The sequence below is a fragment of the Platichthys flesus genome, chromosome 7 (genome assembly GCF_949316205.1).
Source record: "Platichthys flesus chromosome 7, fPlaFle2.1, whole genome shotgun sequence".
In the NCBI taxonomy this organism is placed as follows: domain Eukaryota; kingdom Metazoa; phylum Chordata; class Actinopteri; order Pleuronectiformes; family Pleuronectidae; genus Platichthys; species Platichthys flesus.
In genome coordinates, this window is record NC_084951.1 from 11,071,683 (window position 1) to 11,092,325 (window position 20,643).

Sequence of the window (20,643 nt, forward strand, 5' to 3'; positions counted from 1 at the left end):
TGAGGACACGTTTGGGTGTGTTCAGACCGTAACTTGTAAATAACTTCTACTCACAGACTCCACCAGACTGTTGGCACTCCCTCTCTTCTGCAGGAAGTGGGAGCAGCTCTCTGGAGGTAGCTGCAGACGGGACGGGGACTGGCTGCGACTGGGAGGACCATCCAGGCCGTCTGTGTACCATGAACTCCTCTTCACTGCTCCAGGGAGGCTGCTGATGCTGCCAGGACTGCGCCAGTCCACCTGAGTACAAACACACACACACGCACACACACACACACGAAGACACACACACACACACTCATGAGCATACTTTTTAAACTAACTTACCAACAAACTAACAAACTTCAAAGTGCTTGGGTTCAGCTTTACTGGAGCATCATTAGCAGTAAATACTTTTCCTGACCTTCTCTCGCTTAAATTTCCTTGGTGGGAAAATGATGATGAATGAAAGCCAGTTGTATTTCTGGTATTTCCTTTTTCTTTCTTCTTCACAAAACCAGTCGTGCCCAAAAAATGCACAAACAAATAATAATTTTAGAAATCGACTAAAAACCTGTATGAGCGGCGTGTAGCTGGGCGAGAAGTTGAGGCTGATGGGTGAAGCAGGAGGCGTGGCCCAGGATCGCAGAGACCTGGTCGGAGACAGACGGTGAATTCTGGGATCAAGCCCGGCCACCGCCATCACCTGAGGTTGGAGTTCAAAAATCATGATTAGAATAATGAAGGTGAATCATTGACAATGATGACAATACTTTATATTTCTTCATGTATAGATGATGGCACCTGTTGCTGCACCAGGTGCAGTGGAAGAGCTGTGCAGGACGGAGAATGAGGGGCATCGTCAAGACTGCTTCTTCTGCGGAGACACTCAAAACTAAACGTTGGTTTGTTGGAGGCTGAGAGAAAATTGAAAAAAAAAAAACTGTCAAGCTTTCGGTATCCATATCTGAGGACTTACTGAATTCAATCTTTTATTTTATTCAGGAACAAAGCTGGATGACACATTACAAAACCAAATTCTATGAACAATTACACAAGGATATAATACAGTACTAACAAAACTGAATAGATGACCTTTCCAGCACATTAGTTCTTGTACCATAGTTATTTATATTCTTTTAAATTTGTAAAGCGGCCTTTGGTACCTTGAAACGCAATATATACATCAAAGTTTATATTATTATTATTGTTATTATTATTATTGTTATGTAATTGACAGTAACAAAGCATAATGATCAGTTTCTAAATAAAATAACCCAAAAGTAGCTCCAACAAACATCCAATTTAATAAAGATTTTAATCTGAATGAAAAGTAAAGTTTATAAACATCAAATCTGACTGTGTTGGTGAATCTCAATCCCTCCATCGTGGTAACTACAGATGTTTCACTGCAGATCTCACCTTGAGGCGAGGGTAAGAACCATCTCCTTGGTGACCGCCTGTTGTCTTGGTGGATCAGTTGTTGATCATCAGACTGGTTGTTGCCCCCGGCAACCTCGGGATCCAAGTCGGCCTCTGCATCATCATGTCGATCCTTGTTGTGGAGCCTGTGAAACAAAGAGGATACAACTTTACATCTGTACATCTGCACCTGAGCTCTGTGTGTTTAAGCAGCTCCATGAATTCTTGACTCAGAGGAATGTCAGACTGATTCTTGCTGTACCTGTCTCTTGTGAGCATGATGTCGTCCTCGTGAAACTCCTCTCCACTGAAGTACTCCCCTGAGCCCCGATCCTCATCGCTGTCCACACGGCCCGGCTCCTCTCGACAAATGGTGGGGTAAAGTCCACCACCACTTTCTGGCCTGGCATCGAAACATTGAGACAGAGGGAGAAATTGCATGCTGGAATTCCATGTCCCCATCTTGCTTATATTCGTATGCAGATTCAGTCTCTCCTGTCTCTGTCTAAACAATAATACGGTAAAACACTGATTTCACTGAAACATCAAGATGCCACAGAGTCACATTTCCCTTCAGTGCTCATTGTCTCTGATTCTGCAGCCACAAGTTATCTTTTTATGACACAATAGCCACCATGAAGAGCAGACTGTGGAATGAAGCTATGGGAACATACCTAATGTAGGCCTCATAGTAGCGCGTCCTGCTCCGGGGAGAGGGAGTGGTCGGTCACACAGAAAGGATTATTTGGAACAAGAGAGCAAGAGACGAAGGGGATGAGAGGTTGCATGCAATGACAAAATACCAGAATACACCAAAAAAGTGCTAAAAAAGGTTTTCGGTATGATGGGAGAGGCAGTGTTACTGGTTTCATTTCAAATGTTGCCCTGGAATTTGGCAGAAAATAGCCCCAACATTGGAAACAGTGTCTGGGAATGATCAGGAGTAATTGTAGCATTGGTTTTTGGGAAGGAAATATTGTTTTATGTTTTAAAATGAAAAACACATTTTGTCCAATTATTGATGAGTTGAGGGCGGAAACATTTGTAGGGTTTTATTTGTGTGAGGAGGCTTATCCGTGCAGGTTGAACAAGGTTTAAAATGGAGGTGTGTAATCTGCTCATGCTGAACAGGAGGCGTGGGGTAGTTTCAGGGATTAGCTCTATCCCAATTTTTTTTCACAAGACATTTTTCAACCAAAGGTGTCAGAAAGTCCCTGATTCCAGCTTCTATTATTGGACTTTCTGCTGGTTTTCATTGTCTTCAATGAGAGTAAATTAAACAACATAGCGACTATAGGTCAGACAGAGAACAGATCCACTGACCTGGTGGTATGTGACCTCACAGTCTTGTCACGTGCTCCTTTGCTGTGAGTGGATGCCGAGGACCCATTTTTGGTGGAGGACGGGCGCTCTCGTTTTAAAGACTTCTGTTGCCTCACACTGGTCATGGGGAGAAGCGAGGGCACGTTGGCATTGTTGAGGTTGGCATTGGAGGGTATTGGCGATTGATTGTGGGTGGAATTACAATGAGGGGAATTATGAGGATGAGGGGGATGATAGTGGTGATTGTACTGGTTGGGGGAGGAGTTCATCCCTGTCTCTCCCTCCCTGTCATTGCTGGTGGCTCTCCTGCCAGTCCGGGTGGGCTCAGTGGAGGAGCTGCAGGAGAAGGTCAGGATCTGGAGCGGCCGTTGCGTGACGGTGGTCGGCTGAGAGGAGCCGTGCTGATCGCCACTGACATGGTTGACGTGGTTTCCAAACAAACTGCCATTACGCTGCCCAAACCAATGAGGAAGGACACAACACAGCAAATCAAACACTGTAGGAGGTGACCGTTTAAATAGATCCTGACACCCTGACAACTGGGACCAGTGCCACTTATTCACTGTAATCAATACATTTCACATAATTCTACAATAAGTAACACAATGATTCATGTAGAGGTCTTATTTCATTTACTAAGGTTCAAGTGTTTTAGTGTGGGTGCAGCTTATTTATCCTTATTTCTTAACCATGCACAAACGCTGCATCCTCGTGAACATCCAGTATCAACCATTATACTTTATGCTACTGAGGAGAAAACCTGTAATAAACCTTGATTCAAACATAGTTTTAAATATTAAATCAAACATTTTGTCCATTTTCATTATAAGAAAAACTTGGGTTTACACTTTTTATTCATCCTCTTTGTAGCTGAGCAGATCAAGACTTATTGAGAAAGTAAAGAAGCTAGATACGTATATGTCAAGAAAAATAAGGGAGATGTGGATTCATTTATGGTTTGATAAAAAGTGGAAAATCTCATATTTGAATTTGTATGAGATTCTTCTTCTATGTTGCTTTGATTCACTATTTCTGATTTACCATAATATACAGTACATGAATCTTGACAGGGAGTTTCACTCTTTTGAGTCTCATAAACTGGTCGGTTATTGTCAGTTGGTTCCACTGGGGAGAAACATCAAAATTAGAGATAAATCTTAATTGTCTGACACGGGATCTTTGTGCATGTTTACCCTGTAGACTTCCTCCTCTTCCTCTCCATTAGCATCTACTAGCCCTTCCTCCTGCAGGTCACATGATATGGCTCGACGGATCTCTGGTCCCATGTCATGCAGCGTGCGCAGACCGGCCTGCAAAGAGAGCTGCTATGATACCAAGCCAACCAGCCAGTACATGCCTTTTATCCATACTTACATCTTGGTGAAGAGGAAACTTAGTGATATTAATGACGATTCTTTTGCAGGTTTATGAACATGACTGTGCTGCTTTTAAAGACAAGAGTGAATTGTAGTTTCAATGCTGTGAAAACAATAAAACAACTTATATCCACCTTCATTGTTCTGCGGTGGAGACAGACTGATATTCACTTAACACATCTGCTTTGTGTAGTGTTGCTATTAAAGTCTATGTGATAAACCAATGGACTGGATCTAAAGATGGACGACACGTCTCCAATTGTCCAGGAATGAAGCCAAAATATCCTGGTTATGAACGCCGTCAACAATGAATGTTAATATAAACCATATTGATACTATATATCATTTTATACAATAATATTTTCTTTTGCACACTCTGTCTACATATTCTTACACTCATAGTATATTATATTATCTATTGTATAGTAAAATACTTATATTTATACCTCTACTATATATCATATCATATTATATCATACTCTTTGTATATTCTTTGTATATATAAGTCTATATACACATATTTATACATGTGTACATGTTATTATTATTATTATATTTACTATTATTATTATATATACTGTTGCTGCCATTACTACTACTGCTATTATATTGGTATAAGTACTATCATATATAAATATATATTATGTTATATTACATTATATACTATATATACTGTGCCATTTTTATATAATGTCTAACAATAACATTACCATCATATCATCAGTACTATTACCATCATCTTGCCATTGCACCTTATCTACCTATTTATCTTGTGTTTCTGTTTTTATTCTTTCTACCTACCTCAATATTTTAATTTTTTTAATTTTATTCTATTGAATTGTATTTTATTGTATTCAAATATACCGGCTGCTAAGACAACTTAATTTCCCTTCGGGGATGAATAAAGTAATCTATCTATCTATCTATCTATCTATCTATCTGTCTATCTATCTATCTATCTTGTGTATTTGGAGCCACAGTCTGCAGTTATAATGGAGACGGAGAAGTGTATTTTAACTTTTTTTGTATGGTTCCACAGCAACCGGCCCCCAGGTAGCAATAGAGACACTTTGGCCTCACTTTTGGGGAGATGTCATGTGTCCATGTTTAGATACAGTCTATGGATTAAACCAATATTTGATATAAAGGCTGATATAAAGGTTCCACACTTTCATATTGATGAAGGGACTTCTGTTAACATTCAGTCGCTGACACTTTACTCACTTGTAGAGCCATGGTGGTGTTCAGCCTCTCCCACGAGGGCCTTCCCACAAGACCTTGCTCTTTGCGCCTCTTGAATTTCCTGAAGTAGTCCTGTATCAGGAAGGTGGCATAGAACTTCCCCACTGTTACCTCGTCATCTGAGTGAGCAGACCAGACACACCAAAGCCTCCCAGATCAACACCAAGGTACCTGAGCACCACAACACCTCAACACTGAAACGTTCTTTTAACAAAATCTCTCAATGGAGACGTCTCCCACTACAATCAAACAGTCTGAGAATCAAAACAGGGAGAAGACTAAATCTTGACAGTGAAAAAAAATACTACCGTACCAATCAAAATGAAATATATGGCAAGACACTTTAACTCTCAAAATGCAGCATCATCATAAATGTCTAGTCAAGGAAACACTAGTTGAGTAGATCAGCAGATACCAGCACTCAAACCCCTTCCATGATGTCTCGTGAGCAAATTGAAGAAACTGTGGTCTATGACTTAACTGCAGGTCACGATGTGTCACCCACTGCTATGTATCACAAGTCAGGTCCTGAGTTACTGTTGTGATAATAACACAAATTACCTTTAAATCTACAGTTGGAGCTGAGTGCTAGTATTGGCAAAAAGTAAATGTCAGACATTCACGTAAGAACACGTCCGTTCAACTATTGTGAGAATATTTTAAACTCAGCTGCAGCTGACACACGCAACCCCCCCCCCCCGACACACACACAAACACACAGACAGACACATCTATACCACAATGAGCCATAAGAAAAGTCATATTCACTGAATTCAACTAAATCTCACCAGCTCCTAACTCAACTCACACACCCCTGCGACATTATAAGTCAACTGCAGAATTGAGCACAGTTGTTGTCAGAGACAGGGATGTGTGTGTGTTTGCATCCCAGACAAACAGCATGATCAATAGCGAGAAGCACATGCGAGAAGGCAGCAAAGTAAAGTAGTCTGGAGAAGCAGCGATGGTCAAACACTCAGCTCACACTCAGAAACTACATTAAGCCAGAAAGCAAGCTGTGACCACCCACCCACCCACACACACACACACACACACACACACGCACACTCTTTCACACGCTCTGCCAGGAAGGGAGGATAATCAAGCGTGGGTCTGATTCCCTCAGATAAAGTTCTTTCTAAGCACTGGGGAGAGGCTCTTGAAAAAAAGTGGCTGAATCAAAGTGTGTATGAAATGTGTTTTTTTCTTTTTCACTCCTCAACACCTTTACTTGATTCGTTTTTGCTGGAGTGGAATCGAGTAAAGGTGGCGGATGTAAGTGGGATGGATAATTTAAGATGGACTCAACATTTTTTTTTTCCAGTGAATCAAATAGAGCATGGAGCCTGATCTGATGTTGATCCATCTTCAAACACCGAACACGTTTCTCTACAACACCCAACACAGCCAGACAGGGACTACAAAAGCCTCTGTTCAGAAAGCAAACCTGATACCAAAAGACAAATTGAAAAAGAATCTTGGATTTTAGATTTTCATAGAATTGCTCATTTTGGCTTATTTTCACTTTGAGCCAGTGATATTTTAGGATTGAGTTTAACTGACAGATCAACACACATAATGTTGTTTCCCCAAAAGTGAAAAAAGCAGATTGTGTTTCTGGACAGAGGCAGGTGAAGTTTTTAAGCCAGGTATCAGTCGTTTCATGCCACCAGACTAAAACAGGACTGCTCCAAAGAGCTCAGGACGGCAGAAAGAGAAAGGAAGAAAGGCCAGCGACAGTCACTGAAAGCAGAGGAAGCTTTGGAAGAGCGAGGCTTGGCAGAAAGGTTTTAAAAAAAGAAAGAGAAAGAGAGAGGGGTTAGCAAACTAATGCACACAGAGACATGCAGTCAAATTCAATTTGACAAGTTCTAACAGGGGCTGAAGCGGAGCATATGTCTGTGGGGCAGTGGAAAAGATTCATGAAAAAACTAAAGGAAGTTCCCTCTTAAGACCTCATAATTAATTATTGAGCTATTTTGCGGCTCACACGTGTGTGTCTTCAGTCCGCTCATTGTGCACCGGATGACAAATCAACCTCAGTACGTAGGAAAGAGGATGTTATCTGATAATGATGGGTGGAATGTTTTGCATAACTGACGGTAAACTTCAAGTCAAATCACATTCAGCAGTTTTCTTTTTGGTATTTTTAACTCTAAATGTTAGGTAATCATGAATTAAACACATAATAGCACAACATAAAGACAGAAGTATTGTTAAAGAAGTTGTTTTTCATATATATATATATGTGAACATATTAAACCAATGTGCAAGCTTGTACTGTAGATACATATAACATACATGAGACAGGGGACAGACATGACATTGTTTGTGGCCACATGCAGCAGTAGTGTGTGAAAATAAAAAGTTTAAATTTGTGTTTTATGCAGCTTGTTCTTACTTTCTCTTTTAATTGCTAGTACGTGACACTTACCTTCAAAAATAGGATTCACTGCAGGGTATTGCGGACGCCGTAAGTTACAGAACTTGAAGTAATTTATCACTGCTGCTATCAGCCTTTTAAATATCTCACTGTGTATGTATTTGTGCTGTTGTGTATTTATTGTTAACTGCTGGCTGCACAATCAATTGTCATTATGGGATAATCAAAATATCTTAAACCTTGAACCTCAACATACTGTGCAAACAAATGTATTTTCTCCTGCAACCACTCTCAACAGTTGAAGCATTCAAATGAATATATCAAAAATAAAAGCAGCCTATGTATAACCCTCTTAGCATAAGGTGTGTTCATATCCAAATCTGATGAACTCTGACAGAACCAGCTGTTAGTCATTCACACCTTTTATCAAAGACACTAAATCCAAGGTTTTTTTAAGATGACTGTAAGAACGAGGCCTCAGCACAGACTGAAAACTTCATGAGTTTAGGATTCATAAACGGTTAAAAACTTCAGCGCTAACTGTACAGTACACAGCTTTGTTTTTTTTAACAGGTAGAGGAAGAGACACTGAAGAACCACAGCCAGAGATGACTGACAAACAAAACTGTGGAACAGCAGCTCAACTGTGACTGACTGACAGCGATAAGGAGCGTTTCTGTGAACTGAAGGGAAAGGAAATGGCAGCAGTCGAGTTTGTTCCCCTGTCTATCACATCTGGTCGGTTGTGGTCGCGTTTCTCAAACCTTTGCTGATTTGAGAAATGCAAAAACAGGATGATGAAGGCATCTGATTGATCAACCGTCAGCAACAAAAATGCATCTTCTGTGTTTCAACATATACATGCTGTTCATTTTTTTTTACCCTCAACAGGATATGCAATCTAGATAATGGATGGATGGAGCTTAGGGAGCAGTGTGTAGCAGCTGTATGACGGTGAAATGTTAATGCAAAGCAGCACATATTCAAATCAAGTGAGTGATGGAGTGAGGCCCCAGTTTGAACTCTGAATAATGGTGATGATGACGTAATGACCACTGACCGCCTGCTGGGGGAACGACTTGGTCCAGCAGCTTCATGCTGGTCCTCTTCCAGATTTTTTTGATCACAGCTCTGAGCTCCTCATTGGCTTGCTCCAGATTTCCTGGAAAAATGTGAGAAATGTAACTGGGGGGTAATTTGGCTAAAAGCACCATTAACAAAAAAGCACACAATTGAATGTACAGTCGCTCTCTTTGACCAACACACACGATCACACAACATCAGACAGAGGATGTTTCACAGAGGATTAAGAGCCGAACGCTCCACAAATGCTGTTGCAACTGCAGTGGATGTCTACAGCTCCCTCTTGTGGCAAGATGTGGGCTGAGCATATGCACACCCTGACCACGAAAAGAGTGTAGCAGGATATGATATGAATTCAAAAGATAGACTTTCTTGCATGCCATCTACTAAAGCCACTTTATTCATGACCTCTACATATCATTACTCCTTTTGCTCCTCTCGTCGTAATCATAGCCTTGTTCTGAACTTATTGCAATAATTTAAAAAAGTTGTATTTTATATTGTTTTTACTCTATTCTCATCTGTAAAACTTGTATACGCTTGTACTGTGCTCTTCAAATTGCTTGTAACTGTTTCCCATTGTTTGCCTTCGTTGTAACGTTGTAACTGTGTTTTGAAAAGTGCTATATGAATAAAGTCTATACTAATAATATCAATAATAAATAATATATTTATAATCTATAATAATAGATTTTTACTGCATCAACTGGCAACAAACCAATACATGCAGGTTCAGACTCACCCTCAGTCTTAATCTTGAGAGCAGTGCGGACCAGAGCAAACAAGGTGGCGTTAAACATGACAGTCCCGTCACTGTTCAGGGGCATGTTCATCGCCACCAGACGCTGCAACAAGATTCAAAGTACAGATCGATAAGGAGGCATCAAATGTGAAGTGAGTTCTGTGAAACTTATGTATCTGCCTGTCTAAACCCACCTTACAGGCCACTCTGTGTGGGCAGAGCTTGCCAAAGCCCAGCGGAGGCTGGATCCTCCTCAGCAGAGTCACCACGTCGAGATGCTTTATCCGGCCCCTGACAGAACATGGAGTCAAATAAAAGCTGTTACACCACAGAGAATAGCTTATACTGATGCAAATATTTCTTCATGGGATAAATAACGGGAGAAACTATTTATTTTCCAATGGGTCCTTTTCACTCACTTGGCTTCAGGATCGTATTCAGACCAGATCCGTTTAAACTCATCCAGGTGATGCGGTCCCAGAATAGACCAATCACGGGTCAGATAGTCAAAGTTATCCATGATGACAGCCACGAATAAATTGATGATCTGAAAAAAGAACATGCAACAAACTTTAGCTGTTTTAGTCATACGGCAATATGACGGCTGAGGTCTGAACTGAAACATCACTGGCACAGTTGAGCACAGTGAAGCATGTGAGGATTACCAGGAAAGCACAGAGCATGTAGAAGCTGATGAAGTAGATAATGGCAAAACCGCTGCCGCAGGTTCTCTCCTCTCCGGGGTTGTAGTCGGACTCCGGGTCACACAGCTTCCCAGGCAGACAGGCCAGCATGATCTCCTGCCAGGCTTCACCTGTAGCACACCTGACACAGAACAATAATGTATTGACTATAAGAATGTGTTATTACTTAAAATGGCTTGTAACCAACAATTGGAACTACGCAAACACAAATACCTGAAGAGCATCAGGACAGCTTGAGGAAAAGTTTGAAAGTTGTTGTTGCGGTTGATTTGTGTTCCATCCACCATGGCTATTTTACCAAACACCTGATGGTAGACAGAGAAATGTCGTCCACAGATCAGTCAGCTTGCTCTCAAATGACCCTTCAGTGTATCTGGTCAAGTTTTTCTAAATTTTGAAAAACTGAAAACATTTTACCTGCATTCCTATTACAGCATATATGAAGAACAACATGGCGATCAGGAGTGCAACATAGGGAAGAGCCTGGGTGAGAAAAAAGAAGGAGTCAGATTCTAAATCAAGTGATGCACATTATCACACCACAATTACAACACAAGATCCACTGATAACAAATTGCCTCGTTGAATCTACATTAAACCCCCAAATTATATAGATTTTTAGGGGTCGATATCAATTCCATTGTTTTGGAGTAAAAAAGTTGTGGATACCCATTACTATCTGATATGTATACTCATATTAAAACTCATATCTATGTTATTCAAGCTGAATTTTCAGGTTTATCATGTTTTCATCTTCTTATTTTTACCACCCAACCAACGAAGAACTTTGTGTTTCCTTAATGTTGTGCGAATTTCTTAAAGCTTATTTATTTATTTTCATCAGTGCTGTTTTCTGAAACTGTTCTTAAGGTTTGATGTCCTGGCTTAAATCTATATTAACTCGCCAACTGTAACTGCAGATTCAAGAAGGATTTTTTCTGGCTGCTTATCTTCCGATCTCACCTGGAAAGACTTGATGAAGGTCCACAGCAGAGTCCTGATGCCCTCCCCTCTGCTCAGCAGTTTGACCAATCGCATCACTCTGAACAGGCGGAAGAAGGTGATGGAGATGCGAGCACTGTCCTCTGTGTTCTGAGGTGGAGGAGGTGAAAGGTGATTACAAAACTGCAGAAGGAGGAGACATTCTTGTACCGCTCACTGATTCATGCAGTCAGTCATACGTGCATTCTTCATGACAAATAGTAGTTCACAAGCATTGTATTAATATGATGAAATATATTCCAGATTGGGAACTTTCTCCATCTCTGCAATGACAAAACTCGACATGCACGCAGAGATGGCTGTATCTTGAATAGCATGCCATTAACAGACCTGGACTTACACATACACAACAGTTAACTCTGAACAGCTGATTAAAAACAAACAATATACAGAATTAACAGAAAAATACAAAAGACAAACTGTAACTGACTTGTGGAACACCTGATACAAACACCAAGATGGATCTTTTCCTGCTTTGTTGTTACAATGCAAACACACAAGACCACCAAAGCAGTACAATGTCCGCACAATGCTGGTCACCTGACGGCAAACACTCCGAGAAGCTATGCTGAAATGATCGAATCACCGAACAGTGTTGCTGTTCACCCGGTGTCATGCCATGCACCCGGACAGGACAACACGTCAGCTGAATGAAAGTGGAGCCACAATGCAACAAACCAGGTGGAGTTGAAAAAACAAGACTTTAACAAACACCGAGAGTTCAGTCACAAACCCTCATGTTTTACTGAATAACTAAAATCAGAGGATTTCAACGATTTCATCGGTAAGTGACAGAGAGTGACAACAGAAAGATCTTGACACTTTCAGTTTTCCATTAACACAACAGGAAAGGGTGAGGGGATTTAATAGAGGGGGGGGGGGCACTTCTTACCCCTGGCTCCACTATCACCTTGACGACAGGAATGGCTGCCGACTTGAAATCAAAAGCCTAAGGTTAATCCAAGTTACACAAACCAGCTGTGAAGCACCCAAACTCATATCAACGATACCTTTGACTTATTTAACAGGTAATCACATGAAAAAAACACTTCACTTACACACAGCACCATATCAGATTCATCCCACAGACAAGAAACTCCTCATCGCAAAGCATGAAGCCCATCAAAGCTTTACCACATCATCTCAGCACTGACAGACAGGAGACGCAAGTGTAAGGCTGTGAAATGATACTGTAGTTTAACTGAACAACAATGAGGAGAAGACACTGATACACGTGATCATATTGTTTGTTTTGTTTTATCATTACCTTGTCTACGTACAAGTTCCCTGAATGCATCTGACATTTTAACAAATGATTTTGGAATCTGTGCTGTATGTCATCAAATATCTAAGATACTCAACTGTTTTCTATTTATTACAAGCTATGCAACATTTCAATATCAAATCTGATGGTTAACAGTGACACAATACAATGAAACCATTCTTTTGCTTTCCACAGGGGAGGTTACGTTTTCACCCCCGTTCTTTTGTTTGTTGGTTGGTTTGTTTATTTGTTTGCAAGATTACCCCAAAAAGACCGGACAGGTTACCACGAGACCTGGGTGAAGGGTGTGCTATGGGTCACGGAAAAAAACCAGGGGGCAGAACGAAGAATAAGCGTCACTTTCTTCAACATTGTGAGACAAAGTCAAATAATTTAAAATAAACATCATGTTAACAATTGTATTCTTATTAAAATTGGGTAAATTATGTGATATTTCCAAATATAGAGGTTGTGTATAAAAATAAATCTACAGGAAATTACATTAAGATATATAATCATTTTAAAGGAATTAACACAGTAGTATTTTTTGACTCTGCACTGCACAGACCCAACCAGTAGATGGGGTACTGACATACTGTCAGAGGATATTTTCCATTTAGCTGGAGCTCAAATGTCACATTTATTTTGTACATTAGAACGTTTCCTAAAATCTCATCATAAATAGTGAGTTTCTCCTCAAACATTCAATCAAAACAAGTGACTGGACACGAAAAACAAACACCTTCACGGAGACAAACCTTCAACAAGCATGATGTTAAACCAGGACAGAGTGGCCTTTCCAGCATCACAGCAGATTCAAAGAGGTAACAAGCAAAACAATCTGGCACAATATGAGGACGACTGAGATTAGGAAATAACAACTGATTGGCCTTCAAAAACAACAGCTCCCTAAAACATTTTAGAATTAGATTCCTTTAGGTCACTGTTGACATTTTATCTTTACAATCTCACAACAAACATCACACATGTGAATGTTTCCAGTCACCGTCCTCCCCTTTTATATATTCAGTTAAATACTGATTTCATAATGCGAGTACCTAAGAATCATAGGGACAGGCATGAGGCATATCTTTTGCATTTCAAGAATAAAGTTGAAATGTAAAAAATAACTCTGTTCTTCTGGTCCATCAATCTAGTTGTGTATAGCATGTGTATGTGATGAGGATTTGGCACAATCTCTTCAATTCGTATCACTGCCTAACAGATTGAATCTACTTGTTACTAAAATGGGCTCAGAAGTACAATTTCATATGTTAATCTACACAAGGTATGCTTTTGTGGCAGTCATTTGTGCCAACATTAGTAGTTTGATATTTTCTTAAAAGTTTGACTTTAATTTACATTTCAAACGTATTTATGGTATGCAAAATCGTAAATAAAAAAGCTCCTCTGATTTAGAGTCACTTTATTCTCAACATTTATGGAAAACTATTCCTGAAATAAAAAATTAGAAAAAAACCCTCCTCTTAAGATTTTTCTTTTCTTTAACGTACAATGTGTAACTTTGTCAGCCTGGGTCTCTCAATCAAAACATAGCTAGAGACCTCGAAGCAGTGTGGGATCATGGGAGGTATGTCTACCCGACACAACACAGGAACATGTACATGGATCAGGTGACTAACTGGCTAACTGGCTTCTGAGTTGTTTCTCCATTGTCATACATCGTCTGCACCGGAAGTTATACCAGAGATTGGTAAAACCATGGGAGAGGTAGATATGACAAATTAAATGTTAAGCAATGTCATCACAATTTCACAGCATCATGAATGTGTGGCTCTGATGCTAGAGCAAGGCCCCCTCAGATGGGACGGTCACAGTAAGACAGTATGTGTGATGAATGACTACTTACATTGATCTCAGTGATGGCAATGTCAACCACGCTACCCACAACAATCAAGGCATCAAACGTGTTCCATGCATCAGCAAAATAGTTCTGCGAGCACAAGCAACAAAGACACACAGAAAAAAAGAAAGAGAGAGACAACAGAGAAAGAAAGAGAAGGAAGAGGAAGTAACAAAAAATAAAGAAAAGAATTATGACAGATAGAAAGACTAGAACATCAAAAAGTTGTGATTTGATATTACAGAGTGAGGTTGAAAGTGAAATCCTCCCTGCCACTGATTCTGTGAGAGTACAGGTTTAATCTACATTGATATTCTTCACTTATTCCCATCTTAAATGAAATGTCTGTCCTGTTTTTCAAATAAGAAGAAATTATCACCTAAAACTAAACAATTCTACACGATTGAATCAGTATAGACGAGTAAATGAATGTGATGACTATGAATCGTAGCTGTAGTGGATGGGAATTTGTCCTGCTCATTTGCGTGTATATAGTCTTTGGTGCTTATCAACTATCTGTCAGATTCAGCAGAATTCAAGAGTAGAAACTTAATCAACTCGACGTAAAAAGATGAATCAAAATTAGGACAGGGAGTAAGGGAAGGAGGAAAGGTGTGAAGGAAAGACAACACGAGAGTGGCAGCAGCAATGGGAGAGCAGGACGAGTTTTACATACGGACGTCTTTCTACCTGGCTGAGTATGATGTCGACAACACTGCCAACCACCACCAGGGCGTCGAAGACATTCCAGGCGTCCCCGACATAGCCCTGAATACGGCAGCATGCACAGCCAGCAGGAGAGGAGGGGTTGAGAGGTTGCGGAAGAAGTGAAGGGTGAGGATGAGGAGGAAATGGCAGTGGAGTCACAGCCGGTGTGGCAAAGAGCCCACGAGTGAGGAGCGTCAAGGAGAACCAGAGGGGAGGGAAGAGAGACAGGAAGAGTGGATGAGGGCTGGGATAGAAGGAAAAGGGAGATCTAATGGAGAAAAGTCTGAACTGGAGGCTTTAATGAACAATACATATATATATTTATATATACATGTATGTGTAGGTACAGGAGAGGAGAGGAGAGAAGAGGAGAGGAGAGGAGAGGAGAGGGGAGGAGAGGAGAGGTGAGGAGAGGAGAGGGGATGAGAGGAGAGGAGAGGAGAGGAGAGGAGAGGAGAGGAGAGAAGAGGAGAGGAGACTTACTCTGGGTTTGAAGGCGATGAGCTTGAGGATCATCTCCACAGTGAAAACTCCAGTAAAGACCATGTTGAGGACGTCCATGGCGTAATTAAATAGATGAGACTGACCATGGTGCTGGAAAGAGACAGGCTGATCAGAGACTGATGTATATGTATTCTAACTATATGTGTAAATCGGTCTCCATCATCTATTTAAACTCAGATAAATCTGGTAACAGAGAGTGCATTAAACTCATAACTGCAAACAAGATTATATTGATAAGTTATATGTTGATGTATGTATGTATTCAGATCATAAGGTGTGAATTGCATGTATCATTGAGGGATTCATAAAAAATAAATCATCCTTTACATCAATAGACTTGAATTCATCATCAACTGACCACATCAGCTAGTTTATGTTTGTTTTCTAAACGGACCAAAGAGAGAAAACACTTACCTGTATAGACAGACACAAGGTGTTGAGGATGATCAGGACAAACATGACGTATTCAAACCCAGTGGAGTTGACCACATACCAGAACTTGTACTGGTATGGGTTTTTGGGGATGTAGCGTCGCAGAGGACGAGCTTTAAGAGCGTATTCCACACACTGACGCTGCGGTGGTTATCAGAGCAGGTATGAAGAGAAAGAGACAAGGACACTCAGCAACGAAAGGATATAAAACATAGTTTCTTTGTGTGTTGTGATAAAGATTCTGATTGTATATGAATTGAAGCATTTCGGCAGACTATACGTTTGTAAATCATAGACTGTATAAAGAGATGGACGATGCATCTTCACTTTCTCCCACTATCCAGAAATTAAGCCAAAATATCCCTGACACGAGTGTGGCCATCTTAGGTATCGAGCTCCCTCCGATACACACTCTGGACTGATCGAGAGTCAGTCTCAGCTGTCATGATGATTTTTTGAGTTTTTATAGCATTAAATAAGAAATTAAACCAAATATCAGTGTGATAAGAATTAGCTATTACTACCATCTTTGAGAAAAAGTTATTGAACGTGGACTTTGACTTTTATTTGGTCCATGTCCCATCTCTTAACATGGAGGCGGCAGGATGTGTGACCTCTACTGTAGCCAGCCACCAGATGAGGATCAAGACACTTTAAGCGAGCAGTCATCTCGAACATCTTTACAAAAGTCTTTGATCTATTCAACACGCACACAATAATACACACACACTGTACCTGGTTCTTGTCCAGCTCACAGTTCTTGTACTCCTTCTCCCCCTGCTCCTGGAAGGTGACGATAACGAAACCAACAAAGATGTTCATCATGAAGAAGGCAATGATGATGATGTAGATGATGAAGAAGATGGAGATCTCAATGCGGTAGTTGTAGATGGGACCCATGTTCTCTTTATTGGAGTCGATGGCCTTGTACAACAGTCTGCAGGGACGCACAACAAAGAAAGTCAATTCAAGATGGCGGAGAGTATTTAACTATATCAACTCTGCATATGTACTTTGTGTAAAATAAATAAATACTCCACGATACTGGAAGTAGAGGTTCTTAGGAGGCTGCAGTAACCCCTACTGGCAAGGGGCTGTAACTTGCCATAAAGTTTACAAAATAAATACATTTAAGAAGAACTTACGTGGGCCATCCTTCAAAGGTGGAGACGGTGAAGAGTGCCATCATGGCCATGAGGACATTGTCAAAGTTGAAGTCACTGTTGTGCCAGATCCTCTCCTTCACCATGGGCATCGCCGTGTTTATCGCCGTGTCCCCATTGTTGTACAGAATGTACGTACCCCTGAGATTTAAAGACGAACAAATTGAAACACACAGAGATGCTCAGGGAAATTCACAGAGCTGGAAACACTGGCAAGTTAAAGTAACTCACTTGCACTCCTCCGGGCTGGACTTTGCATCGTCTGTGCATCGATAAAATTTCCCCTTTATTAAAACAACCACATAGAAAGTCAGGGGATTTAGAAAGTCATCATTTTTCACTTTGTTCAACTTCTATACAACTATTTGATGTTTTAAAGAAGAACCAGTTGATTTGCAGATCCAGAGAGACAGCAGTTATACATCAGGTGTGACACAATTACCCTCTATCTTTCAACGCATTTCTGCATGTACCTTAAAGAGCTGTACACCGATACAAGCGAACATAAACTGCAGCAGGGTGGTGACGATCATGATATTGCCGATGGTCCTGATCGCCACAAACACACACTGGACCACGTGCTGAAAGAGACACACAGTAATTCAAAGTTAATAGCAATTCAAGCTAGTGTGCAGCAACCATAGAGACACACACTGCACTGTGTTGTATTATTTCCATTCTGACCTTGAGTCCCTTGGCTCTGTTGATGGCCCTGAGTGGACGGAGGACTCTGAGGACACGGAGAATCTTCACTACGGAGATAGCAGAGGACCTGTGGAAGACACACACACAGACCAGAGGATCTAGCAGAACTTTCCAATTTCACCCTTTGGTAACTTTACTTTGAAAGGGTAGTACATCCCTTGAGAGCTCATCACTTTTCACCAGATTTTAGTCCAAGTTAAATAGTAACATTGTTTGTTTGAATACAATTTTGTTTCACCTCTCCTGTATTCCGTATTATTTTATCCTGTGGGTTTCCATGTTATACCTGTTTCATACTGAAACACAGCAGCAACAGTTAAATGTGATTCATACTCATCACTGCACAAGCTGAGCTTCAGCTATTGGACATTTTCTTGACGGAGTGACTTCCAAGAGTCCTGCTTTTATCGCAGTGAGAACCAGACATGATAAAGGCAGAGAAGAGGCCATAAAGAAATCCAGCACATAAGTTAAACACAGACATCTTAACAGTATATTCCTGTTCTCAGTCTCTGTGGTAAGATGAGCTAATCAGCTGCAGCTTAATTTTTTATGAAATATAAGCTAAGATAAGATAAGATAAGATAAGATAAGATAACATAACATAACATAACATAAGATAACATAAGATAGTGAAAAGTTAAGTCAAGACAATAACCTGTTACTGATGAGTTACTGAATGATACTTACTGAATGCCGAATGACACCAGAGACACACCAACGACCAGCAGGTCTAAAAGGTTGAAGTAGTTTCTACAGAAAGCTCCTTTATGAAGGAACGCTCCGAATGCCGTCATCTGGACACATGGACAGAGGATAGACTGACGTCAGGACTGGAGAAGACACATGAGCCATTCAACACATTCACACAGGCTGAGATGGGATTTTGACGATAATGATGATTTAATGATCTGTTACAAATTTTTTATGCAATATTCTTTTCAAAAGAATATTCTCTATGAACCAACATTTTTGTTGTTAATATTATCCTTTTAAGTTAAAATAAATGTTTTCAATAAAAAACATTAGACTTAAAGACATAATGGTACAATGTGAAATGAGCTGCAATTTTGTACTAAAATCATACTGTATTGATTATGTTGCAGTTTTTCAGTAACTAAATAAATATTTATATTAATTAGTATGTTGAAAGTTACATTAACGCAATACTTCTATTTCTAACTATTGTTTGGTTAAATTCTTAAACAATTAAAAAGACTGGATTCACACTCACAAATGCTACAGTTTGAAAGATGTTGTGGTCAGCCACACACACACACACACACACACACATGTCTGTACTTCAATCTTAGTGAGGACACTCATTGGCATAATGCATACCCTAGCCCCCTACCCTAACCTTAACCATCCAAAATTAAACACCTAACCCAACCCTAACCCAAACCCCATATCTATACCTAATTCTAACCCTAACCCTAAAACCAAGTCAACAGTCCATTAAAGGTTCACAAAGTGAGGGCCGGCCAAAATGTCCTCACTTTCCCATAATGTCCTATCGCCATAAGTGTCCTCACAAAGATATCTGTACAAGAGTACACACACACACAAATAAACCGATTATAAACAATTCTAGATGTTCAGACAAGGAGGGTCAAAAGCCACTAAAATAATTTCTGATGCAGATTAAGCCAGAAACAGCACTGAGACAGAGCCCTTAATCTTCTTCCTGATATAAATGAGTTTAAACTTAAACCATATTACCTGGTGGGGGCATGCATACAGCAAAGGGGTTAAGCAAGAGGACTGAATTCTAACAGTAAAAATAATGTTGTTTGTGGATTTTTTCAGAAATACTCTTTGAAAGTGCATTATGCAAAAATAACAGGTAGATATAAGGACCTGGGAACATCTGTATGTAAAGTGTACTATAGGGCAAAGGGACATAAAGTTTAAGGTTATTTTCAAGTCTCTCTACTGTTCAGAATATTTACAATTTAACGTCTTTCTTGTTGAAACAAATGTCATATTGTAAACTGGTCGAGTATGAAGGGGGGGGAGGAAGTGGGTTGTGATGGAAAAGAAGCTGACAGACAAAAAAAAAAATCTGACAAAAAAATACGAGCTTCACGTTGACGGACTGGCGCCATGACAACAAGACAAGCAGGCGGCCATTTAACTTAAAAAGAATATCGAGACAAAAATGAGGGGAGAGAGGATGTGTTCACCAAGCTCGGAAGAAATGGGTGGTTACCGAGGCAGCACAAGAGTTATTTTTAGTTGTTTACCTTAATAAGGATCTCAAATGTAAACATACTAGTGAAGACATAGTCTGCATAGCCTAGGATCTGAGGAGGCAATAAGAGTGACATAAGCACGCAGGGTTACTGAAGCTCTACCCAGCACAGCACAACACAGCACGCAAAGGACATTTACCTTCAACAGGATCTCAACAGTAAAGATTGCGGTGAAAGCATAGTCAAAATAACCAAGTATCTGCAAGAGGTAATGCACAAGTTCAAGTCATTGCAGGAAATACAGAACACAGTGAATGAGCTGTCAAATACTGTAGAAGAGCTGGAGATACAGTAAGAGTCAAATACAGATAATACATCAACTCATTTCTATATATCAGAGCTGTACTAGGTAATTTTTTAATGGAGACATGTTACACTTTTGTGTCAAACACTTGAAATTGGAGCCTTAAAGAGACAGAAGCTCAAATCAAACGTTTCAGACAAAGGCTGAAAAGAGGAGCTTCAGCAGCGGACAGTAGGGGAGAGCGGGGTA

General features: G+C 40.2%; 1 protein-coding gene across 1 annotated transcript in view; it reads right to left on the reverse strand.

The window, feature by feature from the left end:
- cacna1db (calcium channel, voltage-dependent, L type, alpha 1D subunit, b) overlaps window positions 1–20,643 on the reverse strand; it is a 69,722-nt gene that overhangs the window by 4,398 nt on the left and 44,681 nt on the right. The window contains exons 21-49 of the mRNA XM_062392868.1: window positions 20,290–20,349; window positions 18,586–18,692; window positions 17,875–17,962; window positions 17,664–17,771; window positions 17,422–17,474; window positions 17,173–17,331; window positions 16,763–16,964; window positions 16,010–16,168; window positions 15,575–15,685; window positions 15,074–15,151; window positions 14,390–14,473; window positions 12,148–12,189; window positions 11,217–11,345; window positions 10,672–10,737; window positions 10,468–10,559; window positions 10,216–10,375; window positions 9,970–10,097; window positions 9,745–9,841; window positions 9,551–9,653; window positions 8,786–8,887; window positions 5,325–5,461; window positions 3,918–4,034; window positions 2,725–3,176; window positions 2,076–2,102; window positions 1,664–1,804; window positions 1,402–1,547; window positions 784–896; window positions 554–685; window positions 55–240 (exon numbers count right to left, since the gene is read on the reverse strand). Of these exons, the coding sequence (XP_062248852.1) occupies window positions 55–240; window positions 554–685; window positions 784–896; window positions 1,402–1,547; window positions 1,664–1,804; window positions 2,076–2,102; window positions 2,725–3,176; window positions 3,918–4,034; window positions 5,325–5,461; window positions 8,786–8,887; window positions 9,551–9,653; window positions 9,745–9,841; window positions 9,970–10,097; window positions 10,216–10,375; window positions 10,468–10,559; window positions 10,672–10,737; window positions 11,217–11,345; window positions 12,148–12,189; window positions 14,390–14,473; window positions 15,074–15,151; window positions 15,575–15,685; window positions 16,010–16,168; window positions 16,763–16,964; window positions 17,173–17,331; window positions 17,422–17,474; window positions 17,664–17,771; window positions 17,875–17,962; window positions 18,586–18,692; window positions 20,290–20,349 (3,579 nt within the window). The remainder of the gene's footprint in view (window positions 1–54; window positions 241–553; window positions 686–783; window positions 897–1,401; window positions 1,548–1,663; window positions 1,805–2,075; window positions 2,103–2,724; window positions 3,177–3,917; window positions 4,035–5,324; window positions 5,462–8,785; window positions 8,888–9,550; window positions 9,654–9,744; window positions 9,842–9,969; window positions 10,098–10,215; window positions 10,376–10,467; window positions 10,560–10,671; window positions 10,738–11,216; window positions 11,346–12,147; window positions 12,190–14,389; window positions 14,474–15,073; window positions 15,152–15,574; window positions 15,686–16,009; window positions 16,169–16,762; window positions 16,965–17,172; window positions 17,332–17,421; window positions 17,475–17,663; window positions 17,772–17,874; window positions 17,963–18,585; window positions 18,693–20,289; window positions 20,350–20,643) is intronic.